The 17,008-nt window shown below is 47.4% G+C and overlaps 2 protein-coding genes across 3 annotated transcripts; one reads left to right on the top strand and one right to left on the bottom strand.

Annotated features, from left to right (window-relative positions):
- The first annotated feature begins 7 nt into the window (after positions 1–7).
- Positions 8–4,682, top strand: KBTBD4 (kelch repeat and BTB domain containing 4). 2 transcript variants are annotated; one of them, XM_052652254.1, is made up of 4 exons: positions 8–51; positions 959–1,579; positions 2,527–2,633; positions 3,073–4,682. In XM_052652254.1, the coding sequence occupies exons 1-4, from the start codon at positions 33–35 to the stop codon at positions 3,931–3,933; spliced, it is 1,608 nt and encodes a 535-aa protein (XP_052508214.1). In that variant the 5' UTR covers positions 8–32; the 3' UTR covers positions 3,934–4,682. The 2 variants fall into 2 exon arrangements, with proteins under 2 accessions (XP_052508214.1, XP_052508213.1); XM_052652253.1 differs by having other exon boundaries at positions 42–181.
- A 348-nt stretch (positions 4,683–5,030) lies between these two features.
- PTPMT1 (protein tyrosine phosphatase mitochondrial 1) lies at positions 5,031–10,623 on the bottom strand. The gene is made up of 4 exons (XM_052652255.1): positions 10,252–10,623; positions 10,067–10,147; positions 7,416–7,607; positions 5,031–5,364 (listed from the first exon to the last, which is right to left on the bottom strand). The coding sequence occupies exons 1-4, from the start codon at positions 10,621–10,623 to the stop codon at positions 5,206–5,208; spliced, it is 804 nt and encodes a 267-aa protein (XP_052508215.1). The 3' UTR covers positions 5,031–5,205.
- Positions 10,624–17,008: the final 6,385 nt, after the last annotated feature.

The raw sequence follows: 17,008 nt of genomic DNA, 5'->3' as shown, positions 1-17,008 counted from the left end.
AGAAGCAGAGGTTCCAGGTTCCGGGCTTCGGAATGAAAGGAGGGAAGGCAGGTGAGAAAGCGAAGCCCGCAGGTGGGGAGACCTTGAGGCGAATGTGGCCCTAGCTTGGCGTGACAGAGGCTGGAGAGAAGGCAAAGATCCTAAAGAGCCAGTCGGATGAGAGGAGAAGAAGGGACGAGAGGTCTGGGCTCCACATTCCACACCCCTCCCCCGCTCCCCGAGCTAAGCTTTTGCTGAGGGCCGGCGGGCCAGGCTAGGGGGAGGGGAAAGACAAGAACGGTTTCCCTGGCGACCGTTTCCCGGGCGACTCCAGGTGGCGAGGGGACACTGCACGTGGCGATGGGCCGCCTCTGGCCCCTTGCCGGAGACGCATCGAGCTCCGTCTCGCGTTCTGGGACGAAGTCTTGGGGAGTCATTAGGGCGAGCAGGGAAGTGCCAGGGAGAGGCTCAGAAAAGAGCAGATGGGGAGCTGAGAGATGTCCCAGGCTGAATCTCATATTGTAAGGTCTGGATTCCCTGCGCCAGGGAAGAGGAGCCTGGCTGCAAGGACGTTAGGGGTCTTCTTGTCGGGTTCTGCTGCCCGGAGCCTCCACAAGTTTTACGTCCAGGGGTTATTTGGTTGGGCTTTTTAAAATCACAGGCTTCCTCCTTGCTCTCATATGTTGACCTAAATACCAAGCCTTTTGTTACATCATGGAAAAGGAGTTTTCCATGTTTTCTCAAGGAAATACCTCGCGTAGGAAATCTTGATTTTATTAGGTATGTGATGTCACTGTGAGCGAATGAGCCCAGCTTTGATTCAGGGAGATCATCAGAGTTGTCATTAGCAGGGCCAGGACTAAGGCTAATCTGGGTCGACTGTGCCCTCCTCCCTTTTCCCTTCTCTCTCCCTGAATTGGACAGTTAGATTCATAGACTGTGGCTTCCTTCAGTTACTCAAGGTGGTGGTGTTTTACAGACAGCTGGCAGAGAGAGAAGTTGGCTACCACCATGGAATCACCAGAGGAACCTGGAGCATCCATGGATGAGAACTACTTTGTGAACTACACTTTCAAAGATAGGTCACACTCAGGCCGTGTGGCTCAGGGCATCATGAAACTGTGTTTGGAGGAAGAGCTCTTTGCTGATGTCACCATCTCTGTGGAAGGCCGGGAGTTTCAGCTCCACCGATTGGTCCTCTCGGCTCAGAGCTGCTTCTTCCGGTCCATGTTCACTTCCAACCTGAAGGAGGCCCACAACCGGGTGATTGTACTGCAGGATGTCAGTGAGTCTGTCTTCCAGCTCCTGGTCGATTATATCTACCACGGGACCGTGAAGCTCCGCGCAGAGGAGCTGCAGGAGATTTATGAGGTGTCAGACATGTATCAACTGACGGCTCTCTTTGAGGAATGTTCTCGGTTTCTGGCCCGCACAGTGCAGGTGGGCAACTGCCTGCAGGTGATGTGGCTAGCAGACCGACACAGCGATCCTGAGCTCTACACCGCTGCCAAGCACTGTGCCAAGGCCCACCTGGCCCAGCTGCAGAGCACAGAGGAATTTCTTCACTTGCCCCACCATCTACTCACTGATATCATCTCGGGTAAGCAGAGGGAGGGGGAACGCCACACCCAGCTGCGCACGTGTGTGACGGCCGCTGAAAGTTCTCCTCTAGGACAAGGGTACCCTCAGGCTCCTGGTGTTAGTTTCCGGTATTATTCTTGATAAGAATTTACTTAGATACCTTCTGAGAGAGAGATTGAGTTGACGTTTAGTAGTTAATGTCAGAGACAGAGGCCCTTCCAGAGGAAGAGATTAGGAAACTAAAGCAGCATTTCACATTATATGCAAATATCTTTTTTCTTTTTTTTTTTAAAGCTGCACTTAGCCACAAAAGGTAGTGAGGAGCTACCTGCATTTATATTCTAACCTCTCTTGTGCGTAAGTGTTCTCATCCGGTCTACACTTCGCATGTATTTGTGGGACTCGTTACCCGAGTAAATTGACAGTGAGTCAAGATAGTTAGGGGCTTCCCAGGTGGCACAGTGGTAAAAAAAAAAAAAAAATCCACCTACCAATGCAGGAGACACAAGAGACATGGATTTGATCCCTGAGCTGGGAAGATCCCCTGGAGTAGGACATGGCAACCCACTCCAGTATTCTTGCCTGGAAAATCCTGTGGACAGAGGAGCCTGGCAGACTACAGTCCATAGGGCTGTAAAGAGTCAGACATCTAAATAAGAAGCTTCTCAAGTGACTGGCCAACTTTTAGGTAACAATGCTAACCCTGCAAGTGAGGTATAACTGTACTTCAAATGTGAGCTTTATAGCCTAGTAGATTGCTTCCATGGCAAATAGGAGAATATCAAGTCATCCATTTTGATTAAGGGGAAAAAAAGGGCAATTTTAGGTTAATTTCTCATATACACACATACATATATATACATGGTGGTAGTCTAACAAAGAGATTCCCATTTTTAAAGTCACTGACTAAATTTCCCTTGTGGATCCTCAGACTGCCATTGACCATACCTTTCCTCTGACTTGCAGATGGAGTTCCATGTTCCCAGAACCCAACAGAGGCAATAGAAGCCTGGATAAATTTTAATAAAGAAGAAAGAGAGGCTTTTTCAGAGTCACTCAGGACTAACTTGAAGGTAAGGCAGACTTCTTTAGGGTTGGGGCACCATACTATAGATAGATGCATTCCAGCTGTCTTGCCAGCTTGGCCTCTTTGATGGCTGGCAAGTAAGTCTCTGGCTTAAAGCTGATAAGAGCTGGGGTGGAGGACATGTATGTGAGCCTAGAAGCCAGCAGCCTCTGGGCACCAAAGCTCCTTGAGAGAACTGCTTTCATCATTGCATGAATGACTAAAGCACCAACTCATCATAGTTACAAAAAAGGCTGGAAGGATGAGTGTGACAGGTTTTCTGTCCCAGCATAAGGTACCTGAAAGACGGTGATCAGAGGAGAGTCGGGGTGACACACAGTAACTAGAAGGGAGTGGGTCAGAGCGAGATACGAGGGTGTGCGTCTCAGCTGCGCCTTTAGCCTCGAGCTGATAGGTACGGTTTCTGACTTTAATTTCGCCGACAGGAAATTGGGGAGAACGTGCACATCTACCTGATCGGGAAGGAGTCCTCTCGCACGCACTCGTTGGCTGTGTCCTTGCACTGTGCGGAAGACGACTCCATCAGTGTGAGCGGCCAGAACAGCCTGTGCCACCAGATCACAGCAGCCTGCAAGCACGGCGGGGACCTGTACGTGGTAGGGGGATCCATCCCACGGCGCATGTGGAAGTGCAACAATGCCACCGTGGACTGGGAGTGGTGTGCCCCTTTGCCCCGAGACCGACTCCAGCACACCCTGGTGTCTGTGCCTGGGAAGGACGCCATATATTCACTGGGTGGCAAGACACTGCAGGACACCCTCTCCAACGCGGTGATCTATTATCGGGTGGGTGATAATGTCTGGACTGAGACAACCCAGCTAGAGGTGGCGGTGTCAGGGGCCGCTGGTGCCAACCTCAACGGGATCATCTACTTACTGGGGGGGGAGGAGAATGACCTGGACTTCTTTACCAAACCGTCCCGACTCATCCAGTGCTTTGACACCGAGACAGACAAGTGCCACGTGAAGCCCTACGTGCTGCCCTTCGCAGGCCGCATGCACGCGGCTGTGCATAAGGACCTGGTGTTCATCGTGGCCGAGGGGGACTCCCTGGTGTGCTACAACCCCCTGCTAGACAGCTTCACCCGGCTTTGCCTTCCTGAGGCCTGGAGCTCTGCCCCGTCCCTCTGGAAGATCGCCAGCTGTAACGGGAGCATCTATGTTTTCCGGGACCGGTATAAAAAGGGAGATGCCAACACCTACAAGCTTGACCCTGCCACTTCAGCTGTAACTGTCACCAGAGGCATTAAGGTGCTGCTGACCAATTTGCAGTTCGTGTTGGCCTAAGGCTGTTGAGGGCAGGAGCAGCTGGCGTTTGCCCTCCCTCCCTCCAGCACCTCCCTATCCAAACCCAAAAGTCCCTGGAGGCCCCCCCCAACTCGGGTATTATGTTACTTTCTGATACATGTTAGAAAGGCAGCGCCTCAGCCCTTCCCTGAACTCCTAAAAGAGTGTTCTGTCTGGGGCTTTTTAGACTAATGCTACTCAGCTGGCTGCTAGAACTGAGAGTAGGCCAGCCTGTTCGCTACCCCCTTGTAATCCTGAGCCTCACTCACTACAGATTGCTTAGAGCCCGCCTCTTCTCCACCCTTAGGCACAGCCTCCCCTCTCTACCTGATCAATGTTAATAGAAGCACCCCTGATCCTGGGACAGAAGGAAAGATGTCCAGTCTCCGTTTTTTTCTGTAGCCTGCAAAGCGGCTTGTTGGTCATTTTCCCACAAAGACTTAGGTGTTAGAGTTCTCCTTCAGGTGTTGCTTGGAAAAAATGGACTAAACCGAAGGTGTCCTTCACCAGCAAGAGGCTACACTAGAATTCAGGATGTCCGTCTCATCTCTCCGTCAGAAAATGTACACTTTGGTTTTATTTTTGGCTAATTCCAAGGAGTAAGCCAGAAAGAAGTAGAAAGGATTATTTCTGGTTAATAGCAGAAACTTTTTTTCAAACTCAAGTATATAAGGTCACTACTCTTTTAAAAGCTCTAAGATAAATCAAGAGCTAGGAACTGTTCATACAAATAAAAGTTTCTGAAGGGATATATGTGTGTTTTGAATTCTAAAGGGGTGACTTCCTAAGGGGAACTGGCTACACACCCACACACTTCTGAGTCGCAATACTGATGGAATCCCATGCTTCCTTTCTACCTACAGGATGACTGCTCCAAACTCGAGGACAGCCACGTAAGGCCAGTGGACTAGGATCCTGACAGTGGGAAAGAGCCGGGGCTGGATATTTCTCTGCCCTTCTCCTAATGCTAAACGTCTTTGAGTTACAGGGCTAAATATTAGGCACAGCATCAGGTGCACGACAGATTTCTTTGATCTCATAAACCTTCAGCCCAGTCCCATCTCCCCATGCCCCATGAACGGAAGCCACGCTAAAGCTAGCCATACAACAGTGTTATTTCAGGAAAATGAAACAAGACAAAGGGAGCAAACCTAACCACCACTTAGCACATTCCTATTAGGTCAAGTTGGGGCTTACGCCCCTCTGGTCCTGTTAAGCGTTTTCATTCTGCAGGGAGCAGCGCTGGTTTGCGTTCTTCCTGATCCCCCTGGGTCATGTCAGTGATGTGCGATGGATCTCCTTCTTGGCTGCCTCTGCAGCGGTCACCTTGTGGAACTCTTTGAGAACTTCTAGCTGGCCAGGCCTGATGTAGATGTGGGACCGGATCTTGGTGATGGCTCTTATGGCCTCCTCTGGAGTCCAGTGGTACACCTGAAGCGCAGGGTTGGGAAGTCAGAGAGAAGAAGGAGCAGGTGTTAAGGGGTCCTTGAGCTGACAACCGGTGCTCAAGGGCTCTCAGCATTTCTTTAAAAACAAAAACCATGACCCACATATTATAAGTGAAAGAACACTTTAGCCCCCTCAGTCAGCCAGTCCCACAATTTTGTGCAGCAGGCTGGTGGGTTGAGGGGGACACAAGTCAGTCTTTCTACCTAATTTCTTGTTCTGCCAAACCCTGGAAAAATAGGTTGAACACATGAAGCTGAGGTCCTAAATTCATGCAGGCCTAGGCCTACTAGATACCGTCTCTGAGCTAGGCTGTTGGTTACAAGAGTTTCCTGGAAAAGTACACAATTGATGTCATAACTTGTCACTGTGGCTAGAAAAGAGTACTTTTAAAGTTTTTCGAGGAGGGCTATCTTCGTGTCCTCAATTTATTTGTTTAGAACTCAACAGAACCAAGAAAGTAGATTTTTAGTCTGCTGGTTCAATTCTCACTTGGCCCAAAATATCTCCTGACACCCAGTTTCCAGCAAAACAGACTCCTAACGATCAAAGCTTTAGTATTGTTAAATCATATATTCACCAGGCCACAGTAATACAAGGCCAGGCCGTTGATCTTTACATTTCCTTTTACCTTAAAAACTGTCTAAATTACTTAGTCAGTGCTCTTCAGGGGCCTCACAGGTAACAAAAATAAGCTGAGGGTGTGTAACAGGAAATGATGCACTAGAGAGTGCTGGCTTCTAAATGTTTTTAAAAGCATCCCCGCTGCCAATCATCAAATCGATAGGCAAAATTCTGTGGGAGCCACTGTTTCTAGAAACGAATAACCAGGACTGTACTCTGAAATGCTTAACAAAATGTGAGTCCTCTAGAGCTGTGATCAGCACTGTTACCTACAGCACTGTATTTCCTGACATACCGTTTATAACAAAAGGTTTCTAGCCTTTTTGCTTGTATTTTTTGAGTGCCTGCTCTAGGTCAGTGTTTGACATAGTTATTTGAGTTTTGTAACACATTTAGTTTGAGGAAATTGAGCATTGGAGAGGGTAACCCGCTTTTGCCGAAGGTCACACAGGTGGCAGGTTGCAGCCTGTCTGCAAATTTCAGGTCTTTTCCACCTCCCAAAGGCCTAAAATTAGGAACGCGGCTCCTTCCAGCAAGGTCCGCCAGTAGATTGGAGATCTGCTGTATAGGGGACGAGTCCATTTCCTGGTGGCCCAGTGGTAAAGAGTCCACCTTCCAATGTGGGCAATGTGGATGCACTCCCAGTTGGGGAACTAAGATCCCACGTGCTGCAGGGCAAATAAGTCCACCCTGCAATAACAGGAGCTCGCGAGCTACAATGTAGACCCAGCACAGCCAAAATAAAAACAAAAAGAGGGACTTCCTTGGGGGTACAGTGGTTAAGAATCCACCTGACAATGCTGGGGACATGGGTTTGATCCCTAGTTCGGCAAGATTCCACATGATGCAGAGCAACTAAGCCCAAGAGCCACAGCTATTGAGCCTGTGCTCTAGAGCCCGGGAGCTCCAACTACTAAAGCGCCTGGGCCCTAGTGCCTGTGCGTGAGTGCTAAGTCGCTTCAGTCGTGTCCGACTCTTTGCAACCCCGTGGACTGTAGCCCGCCAGGCTCCTCGGACCATGGGATTCTCCAGGCAAAAATACTGGAGTGGGTTGACATGCCCTTCTCCACGGGATCTTCCCGACCCAGGGATCGAACCCAGGTCTCTTAATGTCTCCTGCATTGGCAGGTGGGTTCTTTACCACTAGCGCCACCTGTGAAACCCAAGTACAATGTACAGAGTACAGTGCCTATACTCGGCAATAAAAAAGAGGCCACCACAGTGAGAAACGTGTGCACCTCGATGAAGAGGAGCCCCCACTCACAGCAACTAGAGAAAGCCTGCAGTCAGGAGCGAGGACCCAGTGCAACCAAAAGATAAAAATTTTAAAAATAATAAAGTAAAATAAAAATCAGATTGCTTTTAGAAATAAGGAGGGGCGGGGGGCACCAGTCCAGAAGGCCCTCTCCTACCTGAATGAGATACGCAGCCACCATAGTGGCACTCCTGGAACGCCCAGCCTTGCAGTGCACGTAGACAGACTGGCCCAGCGAGTGGTACTTGACGGCAAACTGGACTCCCTTCTGGAGGTTAGCCAGGGTTGGGACCCCAGTCATGTCGACCGTGCTGAGCCGCAGCTGCTCCACTCCTGCCTTCTCCCACTCCTGGGGCCAGGTCCGCCAGCACAGAAAAGAAAATGAAAAACGCCTGATGTGAGTGGCAGGAAGAGGGACTCCCGTGAGACAGCAAAGCAACAAGGAAGGTTCGTGGTGAATGGTAATATATGCGGTATATGCTTGCCTAAAAAGAAACTTCTTCCAGAAATGTCTTTAAAATGACTGACTTACATGGTCTTTCATCAAACAACAGCAATGCTTCGGAGTTAGAATTATGCCCAAGCTTTAAAGCATTCTTAGTATTTGAATCTTTAGCAACAAAACACGAACTGTATAAAATTCATCTACAAAAGCTGCGTCAAGTTTTTTTTGCGTGACTTTGGCGCTTGTGCAGTGATCTAGCTGCAGGGTTAGACTACTCCATTTTGCAAGGCCTTCTATTTCTCTGCCCATAAGTCTTCTCTTTTTTACCACTTTTTTGGAGAGGGGTATGTGGTAGAAAATAAGAGTTATTTTAAAATTAAAATAACGCACCTACTTTCGTTAGGGCAATATTACTGCTTAGAAGGAAGAAAAGAATCAACAGAAGAAATAAGGCCTCTGGCAAACTGGGCAACTTTTTTATTTTTTGCCTTAAGACTTCAGGTAGACTTTTTGTTATTAATCTCTTCAGCAAATCAGACACATGACTCTGAATGAAGGTCAATATATTACACAGCTCACGAAATCAACCAAAAACAGCAAAATCTGGCAGTGTGTGTTTACACATCAATTACATCAAACACTTGGGGAGCCTGCTACTTAGTCACGTTCTTAGGCAGTGATTTAAAGTTCCTGAGAGTTGTACCTAGGAATGTGCTGTCTTAACAGACAGCTGGATAATGCTTCCCTGGGGCTTCCCTGGGGCTCAGACGGTAATGAATCTGCTGCAATACAGGAGTCAGTCAGTTCAGTTCAGTCACTCAGTTGTGTCCGACTCTGCGACCCCATGGTCTGCAGCACGCCAGGATTCCCTGTCCATCACCAACTCCCAAACTTATGTCCATGGAGTCAGTGATGCCGTCCAGCCATCTCACCTTCTGCGGCCCCTTCTCCTCCTGCCTTCAACCTTTCCCAGCATCAGGTCTTTTCCAATGAGTCAGTTCTTTGCATCAGGTGGCCATGCAGGAGACCGGGGTTCAACCCCCCAGTCAGGAAAATCCCCTGGAGAAGGGAACAGCAAACCACTCCAGTCTTCTTGCCTGGAGAATTCCATGGACAGGAGCCCGGTGGGCTATAGTCCACAGGATTGCAAAGAGTTGGGCATGACTGAGTGACTAACACCACTACTACTAGATAATGTTTAGCCGTATTAAAATATCAGAACCATTGCCTTGGAGATTTCTTTTCCCTAGGCTAGTGAGATAAGATAGCAGATCTCAATGCCTCACACCCAGAGACCAAGCACTTTCTGTGGCTTGCTCCACAGGACCAACCACACTGAGGCTAACAATGCATTTTGGCTAATAACTCCTGAGGTTCTGTGGGAAATCCAAGGAACTGCTATCTATTCTTTAAAAATGTATGCCATCACTGATCAATAGGTTTTAAATGTGAGTCATAATTATTTTTTTAGATTTCAAAAAAGATCTATGGTTTGAAATAACTGCATGTTCATTAGGCTCTATCAGTACAGTAAACAGGGCAGATAATTGTGCAGTGCTAACAGAAGTCAAACACTAGAAAGACAGGGCAACACCTAATAACCATCATGGAGAGTTCCACCAAAAAACCACTCACATCTAACGAAAACTAGGTTTTAGGCTTGAACTGCATTTATCACCATGCTTTGGAGTTCCACTATCATCTCTAACATATAAATGAAATTCCCTCAAATAAAAACCAAATGAATTCTATGCAGTTTTTACAAAGAGTTTTATGATACAGTTATCAGGGATTGGGGGTAGCTTTCTTTTTTACAGTTCATAGGGCCTTCGTCTTGAATATCCAACAGTGTCCGATCCATACTTAGTGCTCATTAAGTGTTGAATGAATGAAAGCAAGGCAGAGAAAAGCTGCCTTTCAGGACTTCCCTCGTGGTCCGATGGTTAGGACTCTGCTCTTCCAACTGCTGGGGTCGCAGGTTTGATCCCTTTATGGGCAACTAATATTCCACAGGCTGCGAGGAGTAGCCAAGAGAGAAACGTTGCCTTTCAAGTTCTCCTTACTGATGTGAGTAACCAAAACCGAGAATACACGTGTGCAGAAAGGAGTAATCAATGTTGGGCAACTCTACTGTGAAATACCTTTCACATCAATTTCTAATTCGCAAATTAGTTTCTACCCTCCTCTAGCCGCAGGACCAGCTCCTCAGAGGCAAAAAAGAGAAAAAAAAAAAACAAGCCTGGGACGCTCGTGTCTGGGGCAAGGTCACCTACAGCACAGCCTCCCCCGAACCCCCTCCGGGCTCGCCCAGACCCCGGAGTGGTAGAGGGGTGGCGGGCGGGGCGCCGGGCCCGGAGCCTCACCTTGGAGGAGTTGCACAGGAACCTCGTCTCATACTCCTCGTTCATGGTGATCACCCCGCGCACGTTCTCGTCCTGGACCAGCTGCCGAGGCAAAGAGAGGGCTCAGAAAGGGGCGGGCGGCCGAGGCCCGGGCGGCGCTCGCCGGGCTCGCAGGCCCCGCCGCGGCCCGGCCCGGCCCGGCTCACCCGGCGCGTCATGCTCCGCAGCGGCAGCGCGCCCAGCAGCACGGTGGAATCGATGCGGTGGTACCAGTCGCGGTGCGCCCGGCCGGGCATCTTCCCGCGGAACAGCGTGTAGAGCAGCGTCGGGTAGTAGAGCACCCGGGCCAGGCCGGCCTCCAGCAACGAGCCGGCCGCCATCCCGGCCCCGCCGGCGCGGCGCAGCGGCGACCCGCCCACCGCCGGGCAGGAGGCGGGCGTCCGCGGGCCGGGCCAGGGGGGCGGCGGGGCGGCCGCGGCCCCCAGAGAGGACGACCCGGCCGGCGCGGGCCTCTCGAGCGTCGCGACCTCGGGCCCGGCCCCCGGGGACTCGCCGGGGGCCCCGGGGACCCACACCATGGCTCGGGAGGAGGGGCCGCCGGCCGCCGTGGGGAGGGGCCCGGGCTTCCCGGGCGGGAAACGGGGCCCCGGGCCGGGCGGGCGGGCCCGTCCCGCGGACCCGAGGCTGCGAGTCCACCGCGTGTGCGGAACGGCGACCCCGCCTCCCGAGGGACGGGCTGTGACTCCTGTGCGGGGCCTGACCCCTGCGGGTGGAGCTGTGACCCCGGCCGGTGAGCCCGGGGCACCTTCGCCAACCACCGGCCAGAGCGAGGGGACGCTGACCCCACCGAAGGGCGGGACAGGACCGGGAAGAGGCTCTCTGCCAGGGAGTCCAGCGCTCAGAGCCGAAGGGATAGTAAGGAGAGGGGCCTGATCCTGGACAAACAGGGGACCTGGGTTCGTCCGGCCCTTCCCACCCCATCCCCACATCTGCCTGGAGTCCTGGCTCCCGCCTCCTAACTAAACTGCAGTAAGTATGTGTGTGTGTGTGTGTGTGTGTGTGTGTGTACATAGTGAAAAATAGATATCAGTTGAGTTCAGTCCGTCAGTCGTGTTCGACTCTGCGACCCCATGGACTCCAGCCCGCCAGGCCTCCCTGTCCACCCCCAACTCCCTGGAGTTTACTCAAACTCATGTCCATTGGGCCGGTGATGCCATCCAACCATCTCATCCTCTGTCATCCCCTTCTCCGCCTGCCTTCAATCATTCCCAGCATCAGGGTCTTTTCAAATGAAAAATAGATATAAGTGATATCTGTTCTATTTATGAAAATATATTAATATTAAAAATATTATCATAGGTAGTTTTCTGGCGATCTAGTGGTTAAGACTCTGCTGCCAGTGCAAGGAGCACCAGTTCCATCCCTGTCAGGGAAATAAGATCCCACAGCCTTGCACAGGCTAGACCAAAAATTAAATAAAGGTTTAAAAATATATATATTATGATAAACATAAAACCTACAACCTGCAAATAAGCAAGAGGAATAGTTGTCACACTGATTATTTACAGTTAAATAGCACTCTGAAAAAGTACATTTTGTGCTTTTTTTTTTCTTGCTCAATCATGTCCCACTCTTTGTGACCCGTGGACTGTAGCCCTCCTCCGTCCATGGCATTCTCCAGGCAAGAATACTGGAGTGGGTTGCCATTTCTTTCACCACATCTTGTGCTTTTTAAAACAGCTTATCTCCTTGTACAAATGACACATATGAATAACAACCGGAACATACAGGAAAGCAGAATTTAATCACCCATAGTCCTACCACCTCAAGCACATTTTTTTCTTCCAACTTTCTTTTCATGTGTTATTAAATTTTTTATAATAGTTTTATTGAGATATAATTCACATACCATACAACTTATTCGTTTACAGTGTACAGTTCAATGGCTTTTAGTATATTTGCAGAGTTGTACAACCATCACCACCATCAGTTGTAGAATACTTTCATCATCCCCCAAAGAAACCCTACACCGATTAGCATAATCACGCCCTGTTTTCCCTCAACCCGCCAGGTCTTGGCACTCATTAGTTTACTTTCTGTTTCTGTCCACAAGTTTTTCTGCGGTCTTAAGTTCTCAATTTTTTGGATGCCTATCCAGGCATGGGATTTTGGAGTCGTATAATAGTGCCGTGTGATTTATGTACACCATTTAAAAAATCACTGGTGTCGTTTTGGTAAAATTTTTGCCACCATGTTTGTTCGCTCGTTCCTTTGATTTGGCTGCTGCCATGGGGTGTGTGGGACCTTATTTCCTTGACCAGAGATGGAGCCCACACCTCACTGCTGCCATGGGGTGTGTGGGACCTGATTTCCTTGACCAGAGATGGAGCCCATGCCTCACTGCAGCGGAAGCCCGGAGTCAAGCCCTGGGCCGCCAGGGAAGTCCCCATAAGCACTTTCAATATCACCACATTATTTTTATCATTTATAACGAACCTAGTTACTGTACCATAATGTGATCATTCTATTCTTAGACATGCAGGATATTTCCACATTTGTATTATAAAATATTTTCAACATGAAATTTTTTCTATTTTTTATATTTAGAATTACTATATTAGGATACGGTCCTAAAAGTGGAATTACTGTGTCAAAAGATAGTTTACAAGTTTTGCTCTATGTAAAGTATATAAACCTTAAAAGTTTCATCCTTACCCCCAAACCCACTCTTCAGAAATACTGATTTTTACATGCATATCTTTTTCTAACATTTTGTGATGAACCTTTTCATAATAAAAAATAGATTCAACAGGGAAAATTCATATAATCACTATCCAAACTCGACAATTCATTTCATTGTTTGTTTTATCACATTCATCCACTAATCCTATTTTTGCTACATTGAGAATACATATATTTTATAAAAATTGACTCATCCTATACCTATTGTTCTATCTCCCGCTTTTTACACTCAACATTATTTATAAGTATTATGTCAATACAGATAGATGTACATTTTCTTCATTCTTTTCAGATGCACATCGTATTCCAATATATGGATTCCCATTCAATTAAACAATATTTATTGACCTATATATTCCAAACAATATTCCAATACTTAGGATATGTCAGTGGACAATATCAGTGAAGATTTTTGTCCTCTCTTGCCTTTCCTATATGAACTATATTTTGGGGTAACCAAATACCTCCAGTTGGTGAGGGGAAGTTATTTACAGCAGACTTCCTGTAAATACATATGGAAGGAATAATGAAATTAGAAACTCAGAATTGTGCATTTCAGCCAATAAATGTGGAAGGAAAGATAGGATTAGAAAGACAGCGTTTTGCAATTTCTAGTGAAATAACTGATACTGTCAACAGTCACCAGTGTATAAAAGCATTAGATAAGGTGATGATAGGAAACTTTCCCGTGGACAGATCAGGCTGATTTACCCAAACCACAGATAAATCTCTGCATTGCTGAAATCAGGACAACCTACCTGAACATCACATTTCCAGAGGTAATGCCGCATGATGTTCACAGCACCAACCTCAAAAAAGTCAGGCCTGACTTTCACCAGGACTCTAGGGCTAAAGTTCATTTGTAGGAGATGTAGGTGATAAGGCCTTCCCAGATGGCACAGTGGTGAAGAACCCGCCTACAATGCAGGAGACACAAGAGACGCTCCTTTGATCCCAGGATTGGAAAGATCCCCTCGACTCAAGTGTTCTTGCCTGGAAAATTCCATGGACAGAGGAGCCTGGTGGGCTATAGTCCATGGGATCACAAAGAGTCAGACATGACTGAGTGCACGCACACACACACACGCACACGCACACGCACACGCACACGCACACGCATAGAAGTGATAGAAAAGTGAAAGTGAAAGTTGCTCAGTCCTGTCTGACTCTGACCCCATGGTTTCTACAGTCCATGGAACTCTCCAGGCCAGAATACTGGACTAAGTAGCCTTTCCCTTCTCCAGGGGAATCTTCCCAGCTCAGGGATCTAACCCAGGTCTCCCGAATTGCAGGCAGATTCTTTACCAGCTGAGCCACAAGTGAAGCCCAGGAGTACTGGAGCGGGTAGCCTATCCCTTCTCTAGCAGATCTTCCCCACCCCGGAATCGAACCAGGGTCTCCTGTATTGCAGGCAGATTCTTGACCAACTGAGCTAAAGCCTTAGGTGATAGAAGGGTAAGTGAAATGTCATCATAGTGGAGCAACAGACAAATCCAGAATTTGGGACACCTGACAGGAACAGCTGACTCAGTTTCTGCACCAAGTCAAAAACATGAAAAAAAAAAAAAAAGCGGGGGGAGAGGGGAGTATAACTGACTCACTTTGCTGTATACCTGAAACTAATATAAGTTTGTAAATCAACTATACTCCAATGAAAATTAAAAAAAAAAAAAAAGAATGAGAGAGCAGCTACCTCAGATTAGGAGTCCTAGAGGCAAGACAACCAGAAGTTAAACACTTGAACCGTTTAGATCCTAATTCAAATTAATCAGCTATTAAAAGTCATTTTTCGAAATGATGAGACAATTGATTACGGACTGAAATAATACCAAAAAATGACTGCTAACTTGTTGATGTCATCATGGCATTGTTACAATGTAAGAAAATGTCTCTAAATATATTGACTACACGCTTACTAAAGTAAGTAGAAATAGATGGCATATGTGGGACTTGCCTCAAAATACTGCACCAAGGAAAAAAGATGGATTAGACAAAATGGCAAAATATGAATCATTGTTGAGTCAGAGTAACGTTCTTTTAAATTTTATTAGTTTCTGTTTACTGGGGCTGTACTGGGTCTTCTCTGCTGCCCGGGCTTCTCTCTGGCTGTGGCGAGTGGGGGTTCCTCTCTAGTTGGGGTGTGCGGGCTTCTCCTGTTGCAGAGCGTGGCCTCCAGGGGCTTCAGCAGCAGCAGCAGCAGCAGCTCTAGAGCACAGTCTCAGTAGTTGGGACACACGGGCCTACTTGCTTCTAGGCACCTGGGATCCTTCCGGACCAGGGATCGAACACGTGTCTCCTGCATCAGCAGGCGGATTCTTTACCACTGAGCCACCAGAGAAGCCCCAGAATGATGTTCTTTGGGGGTTCATGATGCCCTCCTGCCTATTTTTTTAAAAAGTATTTTCAAACTACAAATTTTAAATAGGGTTTTTAGCACATCAATGTGGCTTAATGAAAATGATAGCAGATAATCTTGTGTGACTTTTTCCATTAAAGATTCCACCACATTGTTGTGTGTAGGTACTATTCATTCAATTTTCCTGCTCTCTAATCCATTATATGATTATACCATCATTTACCTCCCCATTCTCCTGTGATGGAAATTTAGATTGGTGGAGAAGGAAATGGCAACCCACTCCAGTATTCTTGCCTGGAAAAGTCCATGGACAGAGGAGCCTGGCGGGCTGCAGTCCATGGGGTTCCATGACTGAGCGTGTGTGCATGAGGGTGGAGGGTGATGGGTTGGTAGCAATAAACGGGTAGAACTAAAAAAAAAAAAAGAAAGAAAGAAATTTAGATTGGTTTCCATTTTTATTAATGAAGAATGTATCAGTAAGTAGTTTCACCTTTTACGTAGTCAAATATTTTTTGTTGTTGTTATTCTCTCCACCCTGGATTTGCTTTTTAGTTTCTGATTATAATAGTAACACATGCTTATTATAAAAAATGCAAGCACTTCAAAATTACATAGTATAAAAAGTAAATGTCTGCTGCAATCTCAGCTCCAGAGAAACCCACTCTTATATGCATATTCCCCCAGGGATTTTTTTTTTTCCTTTTTAGGAACTGTCCACCAAAATTCTCTTTTTTTTTTCGGTCGAGCAGTGTAGCATTTGAGATCTCACCTAACTAGGGATTAACCCATGCCCACTACATTGGGGACCCAGAGTCTTAACCACTGAACCTCCAGCGATACAGGAATCAGTTCTACCTCCAGTGGAAGGTGAGCACAAGTAATGTCTGCAAGGACGAGGACCAGCGGATCTGGCCCGTAAATCCTCCACAAATCTCTCCCATACCGTTTTTCTCTTCTTGTGAGATGAATAGCAATGATGATGGCTAGAATCATCATGCCAGGAACCAGTTACAGGTGGCAGAGTCCCCATTAATCTGGGTCACCAAGAACTACTTAGAGCAGAAGCCACCCATCTTCATCCTCCGACTAACCAGGAATATCTGCTCTCATCTGTTAAGGGAGAGAGAAATAAATTTCTAATTTGTTTCAGCTATTTATTTTAGGTCTAACTGTTGCAACAGCTTAACTTATCCCAACGTATGTGCATTACTCAGTTGCAATGTGAAGTCCAACTTTTTTTTTTTTCTTTTTACTATACCAAATATATGTACTATAAAATACACCATTTAAACCATTTTTAAGTGTACAGTTCATTAAGTATATTCACATTGTTGTTAAGCCATCACCACCATCCATTTCCAGAACTTTCCTCATCTTCCCAAACTGAAACTCCACACCCATTGAACAAACTCCCCACGTCTCCCTCCCCTCAGCTCTTGGTAACTATCACTGTAGCTTCTGTCTCTATGTATGACCCTGAGTACCCTAGGTACCTCATATAAGTAGAGTCATATAGCATTTGTCCTTTTGTGACAGGCTTATTTCACTTAGTATAATGCCCTCAAGCTTCATCTATGCTGCAGCAGGTGTCAAAATTTCCTTCCTTTTCAATGCTGAATAGTACATATATATATATATAGAGAGAGAGAGGGGCTTCCCAGGTGGCACGGGTGGTAAAGAGCCTGCCTGCCAATGCAGGAGACAAGAAATACAGGTTTGGGTTTGATCCCTGGGTTGCGAAGATCCCCTGGAGGAGGGCACAGCAACCCACTCCAGTATTCTTGCCTGGAGAATCCCATGGACAGAGGAGCCTGGTCACATTTGTTCATCCCTTCGGTTGTGAATCCCAGCCCTTAATTAGCTTG

Source organism: Budorcas taxicolor, chromosome 15 (assembly GCF_023091745.1).
Source record: "Budorcas taxicolor isolate Tak-1 chromosome 15, Takin1.1, whole genome shotgun sequence".
NCBI lineage: Eukaryota > Metazoa > Chordata > Mammalia > Artiodactyla > Bovidae > Budorcas > Budorcas taxicolor.
Note: the sequence above shows the minus strand (reverse complement) of the source record. Positions and strands in the feature narration are given on the sequence as shown.